This window comes from Apodemus sylvaticus, chromosome 15, assembly GCF_947179515.1.
Source record: "Apodemus sylvaticus chromosome 15, mApoSyl1.1, whole genome shotgun sequence".
In the NCBI taxonomy this organism is placed as follows: Eukaryota; Metazoa; Chordata; class Mammalia; order Rodentia; family Muridae; genus Apodemus; species Apodemus sylvaticus.
Genome location: NC_067486.1, coordinates 79,440,285 through 79,460,887, shown reverse-complemented (window position 1 = coordinate 79,460,887; position 20,603 = coordinate 79,440,285). Strand labels below are relative to the sequence as shown.

General features: G+C 45.3%; 1 protein-coding gene across 1 annotated transcript in view; it reads left to right on the top strand.

Moving 5' to 3' along the window:
* The window catches only part of Vps8 (VPS8 subunit of CORVET complex), a 197,273-nt gene that overhangs the window by 12,276 nt on the left and 164,394 nt on the right, over positions 1 to 20,603 (top strand). The window contains 6 exon segments of the mRNA XM_052157994.1: positions 2,740 to 3,064; positions 3,702 to 3,770; positions 14,035 to 14,165; positions 15,841 to 15,934; positions 18,912 to 18,944; positions 20,050 to 20,104. Coding sequence (XP_052013954.1) covers positions 2,912 to 3,064; positions 3,702 to 3,770; positions 14,035 to 14,165; positions 15,841 to 15,934; positions 18,912 to 18,944; positions 20,050 to 20,104 — 535 coding nt within the window. The 5' untranslated portion in view covers positions 2,740 to 2,911.

Sequence of the window (20,603 nt, the reverse complement as noted above, 5' to 3'; positions counted from 1 at the left end):
GCTGGTTGTCTGCTACTGTAGTGCCCCTTTATCCTTAGGGGATACATTTGAAGATACCCCAGTCAGTGCCTGAACCCACAGATGGTATGCTGTAGTCTGTTAGTTACTGTGGGGGATTAGTTCAGGGACTCTCTGACACAAACCTTTGAATGGTTAAGTCCCTTATGTCAAAACAGTACAGCACTTCATATTACTCACACACATCCTTCTCTGTATTTTTAAAAAACAGTTAAAAAAGAAAGATTTATTTATTTTATTTATATGAGTACACTGTAGCTGTCCTCAGACACACCAGAAGAGGGCATCAGATCCCATTACAGGTGGTTGTGAGCCACCATGTGGTTGCTGGGAATTGAGCTCACGACCTCAGGAAGAGCAGTCAGTGCTCTTAAGTACTGAACCATCTCTCCAGGCCCCTCTGTGTATTTTAAACTATCTCTACATTGCTTATAACATCCAACAATGTAAAAATAGTTGCTTTAGTGGATTGTGGAGGGAACAGTGATGACCGAAATGCCTGTATGTTCAGAAACATCTAGAAATCCTCATTTTTTATTTTATTATTAATTTTTTAAGACTGAGTCTCAGAGTAGAGTCTTGGTAAACTAGAGAATGTACTGTGTTGAGCAGGCTTCCCTTGAACTCAGAAATCTGCATACTTCTGCCTCCTGAGTGCTGGGATCAAAGGCGTGGGCCATCATGCCCAGCTGCAGAAACAACTTTAAAAAGTGATTTCTATTCATGGTTGATTCCATGGATATGAAATCTATGGGTAAGGAGAGCAAACTACATATACAATATTTTTTTCTATAAGTACATGATTAAACTGTTACATTTTAGTTTATAAATTAAGCATATTGTGAGATTAATAGCAATATATAGAAATATAATATAGAAAAATTATGCTGTAGCAAAAATTGAGTGAATGTGTCCTGTCGTAACACACCCTGTCTTAGCTTTCTGTTTCCTGTGATGCTGTGTTACCTCGACAGCCGCGTAAGTCAGGAACTTTCACCATCCCCTTAAAGGACGTAGGTGGTGACTTGCTTCTCTGTGGCATGGCCGCCATTACTACTCTCGTGCCTTGGGGTCATTATTAAGTAACTTAAGAGTTACTTTGATGGATGGAGAGATGGCTCAGACATTAGAGCACTGACTGTTCTTCCAGAGGTCCTGAGTTCAATCCCAGCAACCACACGGTGGCTCACAACCATCTGTAATGGAATCCGATGTCCTTTTCTGGTGTGTCTGAAGACAGTTACTGGTGTGCTCACTTATATAAAATAAATAAATAAATCTTTAAAGAGGCCCAGACTCCTGAGTTGGTTTGAGAGAAGCCCTGCAGCATTGTGATAACTGATCTGATAACAGAGACCTGGACTGAGAGACAAGCTGGAGAAGGTGGCCTGGGCGGGGCAGCGGGGTAGCTTCTGTCCCTACTGGGATGGAGCACGTACAATTTAATACTAAAAAATTTTGAGAATCTTCCACTTAGCATTTTTTTTTTTTAAATGTAGGGGTTCTCTGTCTGCATGTGCACCTACCTGCCAGAAGAGGGCATCTGATTTTTTTGTAGTTGGTTGTGAGCCACATGTGGTTGCTGGGAATTGAACTCAGGACCTCTGAAAGAGCAGCCAGTGTTCTTAACTGCTGAGCCATCTCTCCAGCCCATTTAACATTTTTAATTAAAGACTGAATGAAAAGCTGAAAAAGAAAAAGTGAAATAGTGTATGTACTGGATATAGGAAGGACATCGTACTATGGTAAACGGCTTAGAGAACAAAGTGACGTTTTGCTTTGTTGTTATTACTGTGAATTATTTCTTTTGTTGTTATTACTGTGGATTATTTCTTTCGTTCATGTTTACAGACAAAAACAAGCAGATTGAAAAATTTGGCTACTTGTAGTCTAATCAAAACACAATATAAAGACGTTCAAAATAACATTTAAACTGAATCTTTTTTGTTGTTTTTGTTTTTCCAGACAGAGTTTCTCCGTTGTAGCCCTGGCTATCCTAGAACTCATTCTGTAGTCCAGGCTGGCCTTGAACTCAGACAGCTGCCTGCCTCTCTGCCTCTCAAGTGTTGGGATTAAAGGTTTGCACCACCACATGCCCAGCTTAAATGTTTAGTGCTTTTAAAAATATAGTTTTAATTTTTCAGGCTTACCAGTTTATCTTTTTTTTTTTTAAATGTATAATACAAGGTCTTGTTTTGAGCTGTGAAATACACAGAAAAATGTATACATTTCTAGATTACTTGAGTATTTTATTCTTTCCTAAAGATAATCATGTTTTTCTGTGACTGGCTTTGTGTAATTATTTTATCCTGTGGTCACTGTTGACTCCACCCTGTAAATCAGCTTCTGGGCTTGCTAGTGTGTTGTTAAATAACTCAGTGTCTGTCCTGGGCATATATACCCAGCTGGTTCAAAGTTGATGACAACCAAGCCAGTCTTTGTGCTTCCTGCCTGGGGAACTGGAGAGCAGCCTTGAGGTCCCAGAAGAGAAGGACAGGTTGACTAGAAGCTTTGGCAGCAGGCTGCCCTCTGGCTGCAGGTATACAAATCTGCTTGGATGCTGTCTCAGACTCACCATGCTCCATACTTGTCTGTTGACTTGGGTGGAGCTCCCTGGCCCATACCTCTCCAAGGCTGAGCTAAATTTTCCCCTCTGTATTCTCATAGGAACCCTCCACCCACATCCCACCCTCTGTTCTCTTCCTTTTTGCCTGCAAACAGATGACCAAGTGGGATCTCATTAAGGATGACTCTGAAATGTCTAGCTGAGAAGATGATGTCTAGGTAACACCTGCCTCCCTACCAAAGAGATCATCATTCAGATCTCTGCAATCCAGCACCAAGACAAGAAGCAATTGCTCGGACTGGTTGAATTCAGCTATTGAAAGCAACGATGGAAAGTGAACCAGACCAGGAGAATTTGGAACAGAACCCGTGCGCCAGGACTGTGGAGGAAGAGTTGAACAAGTCTTTTAATTTAGAAGCTTCCCTTTCAAAATTCTCTTGCATAGATCTGGATAAGGAGCTGGAGTTCAAAAATGATCTGGTAAAAGTTTAACTTTCTTCAAGTGATGATTTTTAACAAACTTGAGGCAGTGTCCTTTATGACCCACATACCTTGAGCCTGTCACTTTTGCCTGCCTGGTTAGTGGGAGTCCGTATGGTGGTTTTCAGGGTCCCATCAGTCTGTTACCGTTTATAGAACACTGGTAATCCACATAGATGAAGACACTGGTGTGCAGTGTGGAATGCCTTCTCTAGGCCCCTCGGATGGTGGGAGTGTTAGAGTTCCTACCTTACACCCACTTGCTCTCTTTCTTGATCATCAGTGGTTTCTGTGACTGTGAGAGTATTAATGACATCTTTTAAGCTTAGCCAGTCTTCACATGAAATTCTGTGGCATGCTTTGGCATGTCAGTTAGGTTTCAAGCCTAAAGTTAGGAGAGGAGGGTCTGGTGTGAGATGTGGTGATTTGTCATCCTAGGACGGGAGGTGCAGAAGTTCTGCAAATTTCTAGAAAGGTCAGCCAGGTGTTCCTTGCGTGTCACTAAGTGTGTGGACAGGGATTACTGAGTTGATCCAGTTAGCAGTAAGTTTGCCCTGTCACAGTGGTTCTTAGTCATTTAAAATATTTCACAGTTATAAGAGGAAAACCTCATGTGAACTTTAATTTCTTTCTTTAGATCGATGACAAGGAGTTTGATATTCCTCAGGTGGATACCCCTCCAACTCTGGAAAGCATTCTTAATGAGGTAAGTAAATGCTACTTGTCACTATTGATTTGTGGCATTGATTTTTCATACAGTTTGGGTTAGTTACAGTATGTGTATTTGGATATATACTGTCCAGTATGGTAGCCACTAGCTACATGTGTCAACTTAAAACTTATGTTAATCATATTAACTAATACTTCAGTTTCTCAGTTGTACAAGCCCCATTTCAGGAGCTCAGTAGCCATGTGTGGCTAGTGGCTACTATAGCGGTCAGCAAAGACACACAGTGTCTTCATCATGGCAGAAAGCTCTGTTGGTCAGCAGTAATTGATTTTCAATCTAAGGATAGAAACTAAATCTTGTTCATCTTTTGCCCAGCTGTTCTGTTGCCTTTCTGGGTGTGTGTGTATGGGGGGTGTCCATGAGCAAATGTGAATTCACCTGAGATAAAGTACCAGTGATAGACCAAGGAAAGATTCTATGCACGTCCCACTTGGTGAGCCAGTAAGTTTATCTGGCTTACTTTTAAGAGAATACATGACTCAAATATAGTCACTAAAATTCCCATCCCAGCTTTCATCCGTCATGAAAGTTGGTCTGTTAGTCAGAGTTCTCTGGAAAAACAGAACTTGTAGAATTTTATACATAGATACATATACATACATATATCATGTATGTATATACCATATGGCATATATTAGCATGAACTATATAGAGAATGACATGATAGAGCTATATTGGAATGGCTGTGTCCAGGTAGTCCAGTGCCTGACTACCAACTGATAGGTCAAGAATCCAGTAGGCATTTAGTCCACAGGGCTGGCTGTGTCACCCAGTCTCCAGTATATGCCGCACTCTTGAAGAAGTAGACTGTAATGCGAGAGAGGTGATGGGCTTGCCATCAAGAGTGTGAGAACAAGCAGGCAAAGAGTACGCCTTTTTTTATGTAGGCTGCCATCAAGAGGATGTGGCCCAGACTAAACTTGGATCATCCCTCCTCAAAAGATATCAATCAAAAATGGGTTTTCTCACTTAAAATGATTTAATAAAGAAAAAAAAATAATGTCTCACAGGTGTACCCAGCTGCTTGGGTTTAGTTAATTCCAGATGTAGTCAAGTTGACAGTGAAGAATCGCCATCACATCTGAGTTTTCTTCCTCGGATACACTCTTGGACCTTTCTAAACTACATGTACCAGTGAGACGGGAGGCCAGCGTAGGCGGAGTCCCAGGTGTGGTTGCTTGAATGAGAATGTCTCCCACGGGCTGTGTTTGAATGCTTGGTCCTTAGTTGGTGAAACTGTTTGGGAAGGGTTAGGAGGCGTGGCCTTGTTGGAATAGGTGTGTTACTGGGAGTGAGCTTTGAGCTTTCAGAAGCTGCTGTCCTGCCTTCCATTGTGATCATGGATTCTAACCCTCTGAGAATGTAAGCCCCCTATAAACTCTTCTAAAAGTGCCACAGTGGTGGCCCTCTCCATTCCTGCTCTATAACTGCAGAGCCAGGGTTATCTCTGCTTCTGGTGGCAATGGCGCAGTCGTGATGTCTCCTGAGGAGAAAGCTGTTCTCTAGCGCTCCACTCCTATCCTGTGGCTCCTACAAGCTTTCTGCCTTCTCTTCCACTACATTACCTGAGCCAGGAAGGGCTGATATTTACAGGAGTATACACTAAGAGTGGGTCATCACATCATAACAGCAGTCGCTGGATTTCAGCAGTTTGATTGTCATGAGCCTCTGTGAGTAACCTTCCTCTGTAAGCAAGGCTGTGAGCAACAGAAGTTAGACACAGTGTTTAGAAGGCAGCTATCAGGCATGCCATCCGCATTTCACAAAGTAATTGCAGGAGCCTGCCCTGGCTTTGTGATTCTTCAGGTAAAGGGTTTCACCGTGGCTTACAGTACAAAACACAATTTTCCTTCTGTGGAATGGCCTTTAAACTCAACACACTTGGTTGTGTCTGTAGCAGCCGTACCATTAATGTACCAGTGGGCACATCTTTCGACTACTATTGATAGTGCAGCACACCATTTATAGACAGCAGGTCTGTTAGGGACAGCTATCCACAGCCTGGATAGCACCTTCTGGTGCTAAAAAAGCCGGACGGCAAAGAAGAGCCCCTCGCACGGGCCCTCTGGTTGTTGTTGTTGTTTTTTCCCCGAGACAGGGTTTCTCTGTGTAGCCCTGGCTGTCCTGGAACTCACTCTGTAGACCAGGCTGGCCTCGAACTCAGAAATCCGCCTGCCTCTGCCTCCCAAGTGCTGGGATTACAGGCGTGCACCACCACGCCCAGCTGCACGGGCCCTCTTGATCTCTCCGTGTATTAAGACCAGAGTGCAAGGACCAGTGTCTGTTCAGGATGCTCCCAGACCAAGTTCTCAGCACAGAGGAGATTTATTTTGCTCTAGAAGGACAAAGGGTAGGGAATTAGAGCCAAAGCCAGGAGATAGAGCATGAGGGAGCAGGGGAGGGGACAAGGGGGAGGGAGAAGAGGCTCTTCTTCCAGAGGACAAAGGACTGCCACTGGATAGAGAGGAGACAGACATGACCTGTAGGCAAGACGCAGCTTGTAAAGGGAAAGGGGAATCTCCGTGTTAGGCTGAGGCGTTTAATGTAACTGGGGGCTTTTGGTTGCTGGACTTTGATAGGTAGACCTTGGTAGACAGCCTCAGGAGGAAGAAGTGGCCAAGTAAGGGAACAGACCTTGGTGGCTGGCTTTAGGGATGCATTCTAACAGTTTTTAGCAAGGGAGAGGGATGGGTGAGGCAAGGCTGTCAGAGCCGCCTGCGCTTGCCATGCTCGGGCTGGCTAGAGTCCTTCCCAGAACACGCAGTATCTCCAGCAGTCTTCAGTCCAGCGCTACCAACAGCACTGGGTGGGGGGGTCTCAAGGGTTTCTTCGGCCAGCAGTCTGTAGGGAGGCAATGTGCCCATGGCATGTCTTTTCCCTCGCATACAGGGTGCTTTTTCCCACCGACCTTGTACAGCATTAGGGACTGACCCATCTGGGGTGATGGTGGATGTCGAAACAACAGACGCACAAACAGAAAAGCTGGGATTAAGTACACAGTGTGTCCTGGTGGAGATGCCGCCGCAACAGCCGGGAGACTTGGTGTGTTTATCTCATGGACCCGGATTGAAGAGGCACGTTTATTTCACACAGCTGCAAACGAGGCAGGTGTAGCTGGCCCAGGTTGGGGTCTCTGTCGGGGAGCCGTCTCAGGCTGTGGACATCCGGAGGAGGAAGCTGAGTGGGCATTGCCTGCGTGGACATCCACAAGGACCTGGGGAAGGAAGGCCTTGCAGTTCCCTGGGGCCCGGGGCATGGGGTCCTTGACACGGCTGTGCTCAGGTGCACACTCCATGTCCGCCCGCCCAGGAAGCCTCCACTCCCCAGACCTTCTGGGTCTTCTTCGGTTTTTAAACAATTCTTTGAGATGCTTTTTTTTTTGTTTGTTTGTTTTTTGATGTTTAAGACATATTATTTAGGTAATGAAACTTTTTACAGAGGGTAGGCTGATCTCTGATGGCTTACCATATTCTCTTCCAAGCAAGTAAGTGCCAGTTGGTTTTAGGATTCTGGCTGTTAAGTGGATACTAAAAACAAACAAAAAAAATTAGCAAGGTCTGGTACAGCATGGAAAGATCCAGCTGCTTGTGTCAAAAGAGATGTGCCGGGTAAACTGGTGTGGACGGGGACACTGCCTTATTTAACTCTGTAATCCATAACCATTTCACATGAACCATTTCACCTGCTTACCCTGGACACTGCTGTGGGGCCACGGTGCTCTTACCTTCTCATGAGCGCGCAGGGAGGCTGGCATATGCTGCTCCATACCGCTCTGAGAGGCGGGCGTCATAGTTAGGTTTCTGTTGCTTTATAAACCCCATGACCAGAGCCACTTGGGAGGATAGGTTTCTTTGAGCTCACACTTGGCATGACAGAGGGAAGCCTGGGCAGGAACTGGAGCCGAGGCCACAGAGGGGTGCTGCTCAGTGCTTCGCTCTTCAGCTCCTGCAGCTGCCTTTCTGTCTTGTTTTGTGTGGTGCTGCGGATTGAACCCAGGGTCTTGTGTAACCTGGGCAAGCACCTTACCACTGAGCTAGCTCCCTGACTGTTTCTTTTTTTTTTTCTTTTCTTTTTTTTTTTTTAAAATCAGTGTGATGTTGTACTTACTTTGATTATATTCGACTTCAAAAGTGTTTTGCATGATCTATGTTAAGACCTAAAACATTTTCAGTATTCTTTTTTATTTTTATTATGTATACAATGTTCTGCCTGTGTCAAGAAGAGGAGGCATCGTACCTCATTTTAGATGGTTATAAGCTAACATGTAGTTGCTTGGAATTGAGCTCTGTACCTCTATAAGAACGGTCAGAGCTTTTAACCTCTGAGTCATCTATCCAACCCACATTTTAAGTTTTTACATAGGTAGCCTTGTGCTCTGAAAGAATCTTTTGCAGTGAAATATAGTAATTTATTATTAATTTTATGAATGTATTTATAGTTAATTTCTAACAGAAAATCTTTTATTTAGAGGGAGGGAAATTAATTTTAGCTAGTTTGGTTAGCATAATTGCATTTTTGTTGGAGCCATCATACTTAGTATAGAATAAGATCTTAATGGCCTTATTGCATATCTTTACACAAACATTGTCAATAAAAATAATGCTTCTATGGGGCTGGAGAGACATCTCAGCAGTCAAGAGCACTTGTTGCTCTGCAGAGGACTAATTCCTAATACTTACATGGTTTCTCACAACCATCCTTAACTCCAGTTCCAAGGAATCTGATGTCCTCTTTGGACCTCCTTAGACACAAGGGACACACATGGTGTGCATACATACATGATATCAGAACACTCATACATATAATATAAAAATAAATCAATCTGATTTTTAAATTTCATTTTAATAATCTAAAGATAATAATTAAAATATTTCTAAGAATGAGATTGTCATTCATCATGAAAGCAAACTAGCCCAGAACGGCTTTCCTGTCCCTGATTTGCAGTAAATACTGTTGTCAGTGTAGCTTACCGAGAAGGTGATGCTGTTACTGTGAGTGTTATGGCTCTGAGGGAGAAGGTTTCCCCAATGCCAGTGTCGCAACTCTGAAGGAAAGTATCCTGGCAGTCAGGAGCCAAGGAATACCACAAGCCACACTGCACAGCAAACCTCACTCAAGAGATTCATTGGAGGGGAAAAGCCCAGGAGGGTGGCTGCCTCTGCTCTGGTGAGAAGCAGCTGGGAACTGAGTCGAAGGCAGGCTTTATATATGGCTTCTAGGGGAGTGGGGGGCGTTTTCCATGGAAGTGATTTCCAGCGTGAGGATTGGTGAGATATCAAGTCCTCAGTTTAGGGTGAGCCCAGGGATTGGTGGGTTTTGAAACCTGGATGTGAGCTTGGACTTTTTACCCTATGGTCACTACCTTGAGTATAATTTGGTGCCTACTGTACTAGGTCTCTGTGGTAGATGCTGGCATGAAATAGTGCCATACGACAGCCTCTGTCCTTGAGAGACAGATGGCACGTGAAAATGGGCAGGTTTAGGGAGATAGGAGGTAAATAAGAGAGAGAAAAAGTAATAAAATAATTGTGAATACTGATAAGTTATTCTCTGCCAGTGAAATGAGCCATTTCAACCTAGTTAAAGTATATAAAGGGAAGCTGGTCTGGGCGGGTTCACTGGTCCCAAAAGGCCAGGGAGATCTCCATGGAGGGAGACAGAGGGAGGGGATAGAGGAAGAAAAAAGAGTGTGTACTCAAGTAGAGAGGAAATGCAGATGGAGGAAGACCGCAGTGTGTGGATTACATAGGAAAGAGCTTCCAAGCCTTGGGCTGGAAAGTTCAGGGCAGGGGGCAGGGTATTCGAGCCACGCCCTGTAACAGGCGGGGTGTGAGGGCTGCTGGGGGAACCTGGAGGCCAGGTCTGCTTTGGCATGTTAAACATGCACCTCAGCCCCTTGTCCTGCCTCTGAAGACCAACAAAGACTATCAGGGGTTATTAAAGAAAACTATTAACAGACCAAAAAAAGGCAGCAGGGTAAATAAGCTCTTTCTCTAGAATATTTATATGTATATTTTCTAAAATGTTCATTATATCAACCTGAGCGAGGTTGGCCAAAAATGAACCTAAGGTGCTTTTAAAATGGAAAGATAGTAACTTGGAAGACATTGTGAACTCAAGACTCAGCACATGAAATGATAATGTTACCAGCCAGGCCTTGAAATCACTGCCTCTCAGGTCCTAAGTTGGAAGTTACATTCTCTAACATGAACCTTTTCTTCTGGTCCCTTTCTTCTACTAAACTTTAACCTTGTCATGACCTTGTCTCTTGACCTTTCATAGTCTCAGAGTAATGTTGGGTTCACTTCAGTTCTGCTGTTGGATAGCTAGGAATATCTTGTGAACATCTTTCGGTGTGCACACAGCACGGTGAACGAATCTTAAATGTGCAGCATGGAGGCTCCTTACCAAGTGAGCAGCCCGTGCAGTAGAGTGCACAGCCTGTCCCGACCGACAGAGCAGCCTGTGCAATAGGGTGCACAGCCTGTGCTGACCGACCGAGCAGCCCGTGCAGTAGAGTGCACAGCCTGTCACGACCGACCGAGCAGCCCATTTAGTAGAGTGCACAGCCTGTCTCGACCGACCGAGCAGCCCGTGCAGTAGGGTGCACAGCCTGTCCCAGAAGCTCCTCTTGGGCTTCAGCACCAAGGCCTAGAATAACTGTGATTCCAGCTTCTGCCTGTATGGACTGGTTTGCCTGCCTAACCTTACATGCAAGACAGTGTACTCTTGTGTATGTATGTGTATGTACATGTGTGTGCATGGCACCGCATACCTGTGTCACTGGCTTTTCTCTAGTACACTGTCCTGAGTTTTGTCATGTCTTCTTGGAACAGTTTTCCTCTCGGCACTGCCGTTTCCTTATCTGTCTCATCTGCTCATCCTCCTGTTGATAGACATTCACGTGCTTACCGCTGAGGACATTTTTATCATGTCTTGTGCTCACACAGCCACATCCTCACATTTTTCCTGTGCATGCCCTTTAGAACTGGTAAGCGGTCACGCGTGACTCTGCTTTCATGAGCAGCGCCACTGGCTCGCTATTGTTTTAATATGTTCCTTAGGAGAAGGGCACCGGAGATCTGGCTGTCTATATACTTGCTAACTGTTGAATCTGTGTGCCCTTTCTTTGACCTTTTGTACTTAATGAAAGGTGACTTTAATTTTAATTTCTATGGAAATTGATGACATTGGATGCCTTGAAGTAGGCTTTGGCTGTTTGAATATCTCATGGAAAACTTTTTAAAAAAGTGCTTTGTAGGAGTCTTTATATCACACGGAACTCACCACGATTCTCTTCTTTCACACTGCATCTTTTTACACCACTGGTGTTTCCATTTGGTATCCTGGAGCTATTACCAGAGTTCAGCTTTTTAAACTTTCCCATTGTGACACCCATTATTTATGCTTCCCGTGTTTAAGAAAATCTTGCCGCTCTGAGGCCATGATGATATTAACTTGTTTGTTCCAAAATCTGTATTGTTTTTCCTTTCATCTGGAATTTTTCTGTTTGTATCAATATGAGGTATGATCCGATACTATTTGCTGGAGAGAATATTCTTGGTTTTGTGATGCCACCTTTGCTACGGCCTAGCAGATCATCTGTTTGAGAGTTGATTTAACGCATCTGTGTGTGGCTGCCCCAGTGTCACATTCTAAGATTAGGATGTTAGCTCTTAAGTTTGGGAATGTAGCTTAGTGGTAGAACATGTGCCTAGCATGTGAGGCCCTGGGATTCATCACCAGTAACACGCAGACACACATACATATATACACACAGACTCAGACGACATACAAACACATACACAGACTCAGATGACATACAGGCACACACACACACACACAGACTCAGACGACATACACACATACATGTATGTATATACACAGATACACACAGATACACACACACAGACATGTACACAAACAGACACACACAGGTAAACACACAGACACGCAGACACATACTAAGAAGGCAAGGAAGAAAGAAGGGGAGGAGAGGCCTTGGGAAGATGAGGCAGGGGAGCAGCCATCAGGAGTTCAGGGTCCTTCTTAGCTGCATAAGGGAGCTCAAGGCTAGCCTAGGCTACATGATACCCTGTCTCAAAAAACCAAATCAGTAATGTGGGCCTGAGAGTTGGTTCAGTCACTATGAACACTTGTTTCTCTTGCAGAGGACCTAGAGCACCCACATTGTAGCTCACAGCTGTCTGTAACTGCGGTTCCTAGGCGTCTAATGCCGCCTTCTTGTCTCTGTAGGTACAGCATGCACATGTTGCACAGATCTGCAGATAAAACACTCAGACATGCATACCCAACATGCTCATGAACCTAAATAAACCACGTATCAGTAAATAAGTAAAACAAACATAGGCCTTGATAGCCAGTGGTTGGGTGTCCCAACTCTGCTGCTGTTGAGAGTGATGTCGTCTAAGTTTTGGATTTTCAGCATGCAAGGTTCAGGCCCTCCCTCACACGCCCTGTTAAACTTGATAAGAGCATATCGGTTTTACACAGTTTGAGGAAAGTCGACATCTCTACTGTGCAGCATTGGCTTCCTCAATCCTTTTATTTCCTTCAGTTATTCAGTAAGCCTGGCTTTTCTCAGGTGATCTGTTTTATTTAATTATGTGTCCAGGTTACTTAAGAAAATCAAATCAGGCTTTGATTGACTCTCCTGCCTATGACCTTTACCCTGTAGTTCTTATTTCCAGATTATTTCCTTTTCCTACAGCAATTGTGGCAGTCTCTTTCAGCTCTCAAGTAACTGTCCCCTTGCCAAGTACAAACTCATTCTTAGCAGACTTATGTGTGGTGGAGAATTTTGGAATGTAGTGAAATTATAGACTCCTTTATGTTGATGTTGAAGACAGATTTCAGAGCCATTACCACAGGGCACTTAAAGCTGTGGTTATGAAAAAGCTTGCTTAAGTAGGGAGTGTCTGAGTAGCCGGAGAAGAGAGCTGCAAATATTGCTGGGGATTAACAGTTTAATGGTGACTGAGGAGAAGCTAGGAAATGTGACCTGTGAGAGTCCACATTAGCAGGAAGAGGCACATCTGTTGGGAACCAAGGAGCAAGACCGTTTCCAGCAGGGCGTGGCCAGGAGGGAGCGCGGCGTGGGCAGCGCCTGGGCCCACAGCTGGCGTAGCTCAGCAGCTCAGAGGAGAGTGGCGTAGTGAGCATGGCTGACCTCCCCCGAACACTCACTGCAAAGTGTCCTTGATTCAGAGTCAGCTGCCAGCCAGCTCCTCCGTGGCTCCTTCATCTGCTGTTTGTGGGCTGTCAGTCGGTTGGGAGTGTCCCCTTCTCCATGTCCCTCAAGACAGACACCTTGGAACTGTCTTCCACTTTTCCCTGTCCCGCCCTCCCCCTCATGTAGAGGCTCCCAAGGGCCTTGACTTCAGCGTAGTCACGACTCTCTCCTCATGGCTCCCTGGGCCTCAGCTCTCCTCAGCTCGACTCTTCTTCGGTATTCAATATCCTTCCACCTGTCTTTAATACTCCCCTGCCACAGCCTCCCCCTGTCCCCTTCAGTCAGCATGTGGCCCCATTTATCTTCCTAAAACAGGGTTCCATCTTGTCTCTGCTCCTTAAAAGACTTGCTAGACTTCTCACCGCCCATTGTAGATAGATAGTACTTTAGTAAATAAATATGCGGGTATTGTTACATGCCAGTCCTTGTAATAGGTACTGCAGATACAGTGGCAGACAAGGCAGACACGGGCCCTGCTGCCTCCAAACATGATGGAAAACAACACCTTCCAGCCTGGACCCCTGCTCGTCTGTCCAGACCATCTCCAGTTTCCGCTTATATACTCCAGCTGCTTACGGCAACTTCCTTCACCCCCAGTAAAACCCATGCTCTGAGATCAAGGCTTCTGCACATGTCCCACCCAGGATGCCTTGCCTCTGCATACAGCCAGGTGACATTTGTTTTCTTCTAATTAGCCAGTGCTTGCTAGTTTCTCCACAGGCCGGAATTGTAAAGGCATTTGCAGCTAACAGTGGTCTGCACGACTGCTCTGCTGCTTCCTGCCATAAGAGAACTCTTCGGAGTTCATGAACTCTTTAGAGAGGGATCTCTGTGTGGAGCTGGAATTTCATTCTGGGAGTCCTGCGCCATGCCTCTCCGTGAATGAGAATGTGTGGAAGAGAAGGGAAAAGCAGAAGCAGGCCTGGCTCACTTTCGTGCAGAGTATTTGGAGTCTTGAGTTTATGATTGTATCTTCTTTCAATTTAGACTGACGATGAAGATGAGTCTTTTGTTCTGGAGGACCCTACCTTGTTAAACGTCGACACCATTGACTCTCACTCTTATGATACCTCATCTGTGGCGAGCTCAGACAGTGGGGACAGGGCCAACCTAAAGAGGTAAATATCCTTGTAAGTCATACTTATGCATGGCCAAAGTATATGGTTATTTAAAGTCACTATCTTTATGGTACAGCCTAATTTGATTTTCTAAAGCCAGCGTCTTCATGGTGCAGTATAGTTTCATTATGTAAAGTAAATGTCTTCACACTACAGTGTAATTAGCTAATGGAGGGGCATAGCCTAGTTGGGGCGCACTCCTTGGAGCTTGGCTGCCGGCTGCCAGGGTTCCCTGGACTCGCCTACACCCACTTCAAGGTCAGCTCCAGAATTCTTCATTTCCTTGGAGCAGGTTCAGAGGAGACTCTCAAAGATGATTAAAGGTTGGGGGAAAAGGCTTCGAACTCTAAATAACTTCAGTTTGGGCTGTTTTCACATTCCAGATTCTTGTGAGAACATGAAATGTTCTTACGTGGAGGCGTGGAGGAAGCGCTGTGTGAACTGCTTTATTGAATCCACGTGTGGCTGGACTGCTGCCCACGTGCTCGGTCTGCTCCTCGTAGACTTTTCTTGTGTCAGCCAATAAGAGGCTGCCATCTTGGACAAGGATCTTTGTGGGGCTCCCACCTCCTCAGCATAGCTTAGTGCCTTGCGAACAGACTCATGTCTTTGATGACCCTGATTCCCTGTTTGAAAGCCATGGTGCTCTCTTGTTGCCAATCAGGAGTGGCTGACCTTTTGATATTGTCACAGGTTCTCACTTGAGAATCATGCAACTTTGCTGAAAAAAAAAAAATCACACCCACATAATCTCATACCAGCTTAAACAAGCTCCTGACTTTGTGTTGAAGTGTGTTTGGTGGTGCTCCTGGGTACGAGTTGGAGATGCCTGGTACTTGATAGCCAGAAGTCCTTGGTGGTGCAACAGGCACTGTTACCACTCGGAGCCTGTCACTTGCCCGCCCAGTCTGTGCCTGTTTGCAGTCATGTTTCCCACTGGGGATCAGACAGCTCTTTCCTGCTAGCTGTGCCTCATGTCTTCCAATAAGCAGGATGCAGTCTCTGTTTGTATGGCATTCATATTTCTGATGTGTGCTTTCGTATTTATGAACTATCAGCTCCTCCTCCTAGGCTATGGGGCTCTAGTAGGAGGACCCGTGACTTCCTCGTTCTTAGATCAGCAGAGCACACTTTTACTCAGATTGGGGATGCCCCGTTAATGTGTGGTCCAAGGGTCCCCTTAGGAGGGTACCAAGGTCCGTAAGGTGAAAGGAGCCATAAGCAGGAGCAAGGGCGTGGGTGACAAGCGTGGGTGACAGTGTTGAGAAGGCATTCCAAGTTGTCACAGGTAGGGGAGGAAGAAGGGCAGCGGCACTGAGGCAAGCAGTGATGCAGGCAGACTCATCAGCAGGAGGGCTGCCTGTGGAGAGCAAGCCAATGGGAGAGGAGTCAGGGAGAGTCAGGCGAGTCTGTCAGGCGGGCAGCGGGAGAGGATGGTTAGTTCAGTCTTTTTTCTTGATGGAGCCTCTGAGCCTCAAGGTGGGTCAGAGCACACCCGAGTGCTGCTCTGTTAGGCTTTTATACATCTTTTAGTATCAGTTAACAATAACTATATAAAGATTAATAATTAATAACAACACAGTGTTACTTTCTCCATTTTAAGTGTATTTTCTTTCAGAGCCGTGGGATCCTGCCTCTTCAGTCCTTCAATCTGTTATCTTTCTCTCTCTCTTAGGAAGAAGAAGTTACCCGATTCTTTCTCGCTGCATGGGTCAGTTATGCGGCATTCACTTCTAAAGGGAATATCTGCACAGATCGTGTCTGCGGCCGTGAGTGTTTAGCATATGTGGTTTTTCTGATTACTTGTAAGACATGGCTGTACATCTTGACAGAGGAATTAGTGTAGCCATGAGATAAAGGTTTGTGAGCATTTCAGTGTGCCTGAACGAGGCCTGCTGGTAGGCTGGGAGAGCGCCCTCTCCTCGAGCTTCTTCCCAGGTCTGCTGCTGTCCTCTGAGTCTGGGGCATATGGACAGATGGTGGATCAGGATCCTCCCATCCCAGCCAAGTGCTGCCGTGAAGGGAGGTGGGATTGGTGTGTGAGCCATTGAACGACGCATACTCAGCACGCTGCTCCTCTGACCTCCCAGCCCGTGCGCGCCTTGGTTTAGTACTAAGTCCTGTGTATGATACAGAAGGCAGTGTGAGGAGACGAGGGCAGCAGGGACTTCATGTCGTTTGTGTCCTTTTTGTGGAGTTTAGTTAACGGTTCGTTATTTAAGTTGAACAAGGGTGAGACAGTAGGCGTCATGACATGCGGTTGTTTCAGTTTTCAGTTCTGTCAGAGAAGGGCTTTTGCAGGTAGGGCCTGATGTTCATCCTGGGCAGTTAGGGTGTCCTGACCCGCTGATGCGCACAGCATCAGACATGGTGTTAAGTAGAGACGGCCACGTCGTGGAGACGGGGCAGCGTCCTTCATTCTTTAGGTGGAGAGGAACTCATACTTGCCAGAATGGAAACCACCTGTTGAGGATCATGTTTCCATGACATTTTCTGAATTCAATCCTTATGGAGGTGATGAAATTCATTCCTTTCAGAATCAAGACGAACCAGAGCAGTCATTTGACCCACCTGTGCAGTTTAAAAAATATTTTGAATAGTGGAGACTGAGCTAGAACTCAGACACTGAGTGCTGATTAGATAAACCTGTTGTTTAGAAGGGGTTTCCCTCTGTCTTGAGGAGGAGGGGGCAATTCTAATAAATCCCAGAGCAGCTCTCTGTTCTGTCCATGTGGCTCTGGCCAGCTGCTTTGGCATGTTCAGACAGCACTGCTCTCCCTGCCCAGGGCTTGCTCTTCTGACCTCGGGTTAGCAGCTCCATGTAAGCCGCATGCTTTCCTGTGGCGCGCGGCTCAGTCACGTGCAAAGCTGGTTGGTTCTCTTGGGCATTTTCCCTGGGTGGTTGCTCAGTTGTGCTTTTAGCCCTGTGCAGTGATTGTATCAGGCCCGCTTGGACCTTGAGCACCCTGACTTTGGAGTTTGTGGACGAGAACACTTTGGAAACATATTTTTGAGTCTTACTCCTTAGTTTTGGGATCCTTCTCAAAGTAATGTGACATATGACTGTATTTAAAACACATTGGAATTAATTTTTAAAGAATCCTCCATTTTAAGGATGAACCCTTCAGGTACTATAGATGCCTCAGAACGATGTTTTATTATTTAAAACATGCCCACTGTGCCAGGCTCTCGTGGGGTGACTGCTAAAATGCGGGGTTTTGTATCACCCCGTCTTTTGACTCGAGCCATTAGTGGAAGAGCATAGGGATCTGAATTCTCAGTAGCTGACCCAGCTGGGTCAGAGTGGCTTCCAAGAAGCACTGCCTGGGTGCTGCAGCACTGTCACTAACTACATAATTTAATTATGAATTCTGTCTTTTCCTTCCTCTCCTCCATCACCCCCTCCCTAACGCCTACTAGCTGTGCCTTAGCTCACTGCCCAGCTGTGCCACCTGTGCCTTAGCTCACTGCCCAGCTGTGCCACCTGTGCCTTAGCTCACTGCCCAGCTGTGCCACCTGTGCCTTAGCTCACTGCCCAGCTGTGCCACCTGTGCCTTAGCTCACTGCCCAGCTGTGCCACCTGTGCCTTAGCTCACTGCCCAGCTGTGCCACCTGTGCCTTAGCTCACTGCCCAGCTGTGCCACCTGTGCCTTAGCTCACTGCCCAGCTGTGCCACCTGTGCCTTAGCTCACTGCCCAGCCACCCCACTTGACTTTCCCGTTTGTGTGTTTCCTATTCATCTCAATTGTGAGAGTGTTTTTATTTTTTAGTTAGCATACAAGATTGAAGGTTTCCTTACGGCACTTTGATAACATTTACTTTTGGTTGACCCATCCATCCACTACACCCTTCTCCTTCATTTCCCTACTCTGCCCCAGGAGAATTCCAAGTTAGTGCTGGAATGATTCCCACATCAGTCCTTTATATCTTCTGGAGTCAGGTAGCTTCCGCGTTCATTTGAATATGGTTTGTGCTTTTCATCTGAGCTCTCTCAGCCCTGGTTTTCTCTGTGCAGAACAGAATGCAAACCGTGTATGAGATTTTTATATCGGGCCTTGGGTCAGCTCTGGACATTAGGTAGACAAGCTGTCCCAGTGCTGTGTCACCCAAGCTGTGGTGGTTGCCTCAGGCTATGTAAGCCTCAGATAGACACCTGGGTAGCATTCTTTGCATCTAATACAGTCCATAGGACATGTGTTAGGATTGATAGAGCAGGACTTGTTAGTTTTCTGAATGCATAGGGATTACTGTTGGACAGTTGGTGGCTTTTGTGTCGTGGTCACTGGGGAGGAGCTGAAGTGATACTTCATGTTTGGCCTCACCATGTCTGACAATGGAGCGATGTTTTCCATGGACGGTGGTCTTCATTTAGATGCTGGACTTAATCTTCTAGAGGGAAGCCTCCTTCTAAGACATGGGGTGCCTGTTCCTGAAATCTTTGATTCTACTATTTTGGTCCTGTAAACTCTAGTCTGTTTGTATTATAGGAGACAGGCCTCTTTCCTCTCTATAAATTTGAATTTCTAATCAGTACCCAGAGTTTCTGTTACCGTTAGTTAAATAAAACCGTCGGCTTTCACTCTTGTTGGTTGCTGTCCACAGCTTTGGAATGGAGCTTTGGAGGGCAGGCCAAGGGTGCACTTCCTCCCTAAGCTGTTGAGTCAGAGTGCACATGCAGAGAGGCTGCATGCTTACTTTCAGTGCTATTACTGTTTTCAAATTCTTCTTTTTTAAAATCTCATTTAGGACAAAGTAGATGCCGGCTTGCCTACAGCAATTGTAAGTATACCTTTGAATCCTTGAGGTAAGATTTTTAATTTCACCGGGCTCTCAGGTTTATTCTTAATATTCAGTGCTGTTATGGTAAATTCTTCAGCCTTTTTGTTAGTAGTCAAGTTTAAAGCTTGTTCCTGTTGGATTTTGGTTTTTCTCCTTATTGTTTAGCTCTTAGCTGTTGCTTGAGAGCATTAGCCCCCTGTGAGCTGTGTCCCTTGTTCTGTAAGGACTGAATAGATGAGAGAGCTCACTCTGCTATACATACTCCACAGCTTAGGACCCGGGGCCAGGCCTGCACATAGTGTCTGAGTGGCTGGGCCGCTAGAGGAGGCATGAAGGCACATTAAGGACCTGCTTCTGGTTTCCTTCAGCTGCCTCCATGGCTTTCCCATTAGTCACCACTGAAGAAGTGGCCTCCAGTGGAGCATTCTGGTGTGTCTTTCCTGCCGGTGATAAACTGGAGAAAAGTATTCTCGTTCCCTCACATTGCCAGGAGGCCCTGTGTGGGCAGTATAAGTACCTCTTTAGTGGGCTGCCGGGGAGGGTTTTTGGGTTTTTTTTTTTTTAATTTTAAAGTTGCTTTAAAATTCAGCTTCAGTGGTCCTCAACTTTCCTAATGCTGCAAGATCTTAATTCAGTTCCTCATGGTGTGGGGACCCCCAGTCATAAAATTATTTTTGTTACTACTTCATAACTATAATTTTGCTACTGTTATGAATCATAATGTAAATATCTGTTTTTTTTTTTGATGGTTAGGGGACCCCTGTGAAAGGGTCATTTGGCCCTCCCCCAGAGGTGTTGAGACCCACAGGTTGGGAACTGAAGATTTAAAGGAAGCCATATATATATATATATATATATATATATATATATATATATATATATATATATATATATATATATATGGTGTAGTTTATATATAATGTTGAATATATGGTATTTTGATAACACTTCTCTTAAATGTAGAGGAATTCTTAGAAGTGAAAGTGCCCTAGGCTGATTTCTCATTTTGTTCTGGACGAAATGCCTTGTTCCGGCGCCTGGCCTAGCAGCTGGTGTCCTGAGGAGAGCGGAGTGCTCACTGACCGCCTTCCCTTTCCTTGTTCAGGCGGTGTCCAGTCTGATAGCAGTGGGGACGTCGCACGGATTGGCCTTGATATTTGGTAATTTTCTAACTGCTTTATTTTAAACATTAAGATTCCTTTTAGGTTTTTATCATGCCCTTTAATTGCATCTTATATGGTAAGCTTGATTTTTATAGATGCAACAGGGAAAGCATGACAACGCAGCCGTTGGTAATTTTAAGTTAAAAACGACTGCTTCGTGGCTTCCCTTGGCTACACACTGCAGGTCTCTCCGTCCTTGTGACTATGTAAGGTGTTTCTGGCAGCACAGCTGCTGCTGTTACACCTGGGCAGGAATGATGCTGGAGATTCTAGTCATGAGTGCTCAAAGCAGTCGAGTTTCTGAGTCATTTCCATTGTAAATCTTTCTAAGCTGGAAAACAGTGTTATCCCCTAATTAGCTTGTTTTCTAAGTTAAGAGAGCATGGACAGCTTATTTACATAGTTCAAACTAGTGGTGTTCTTTCATTTTTCTCTGAGACTAATCAGTTTCATTAGTCCCTTGCCCTGAATTCAGTATGCAAGCAGACTGTTTTGA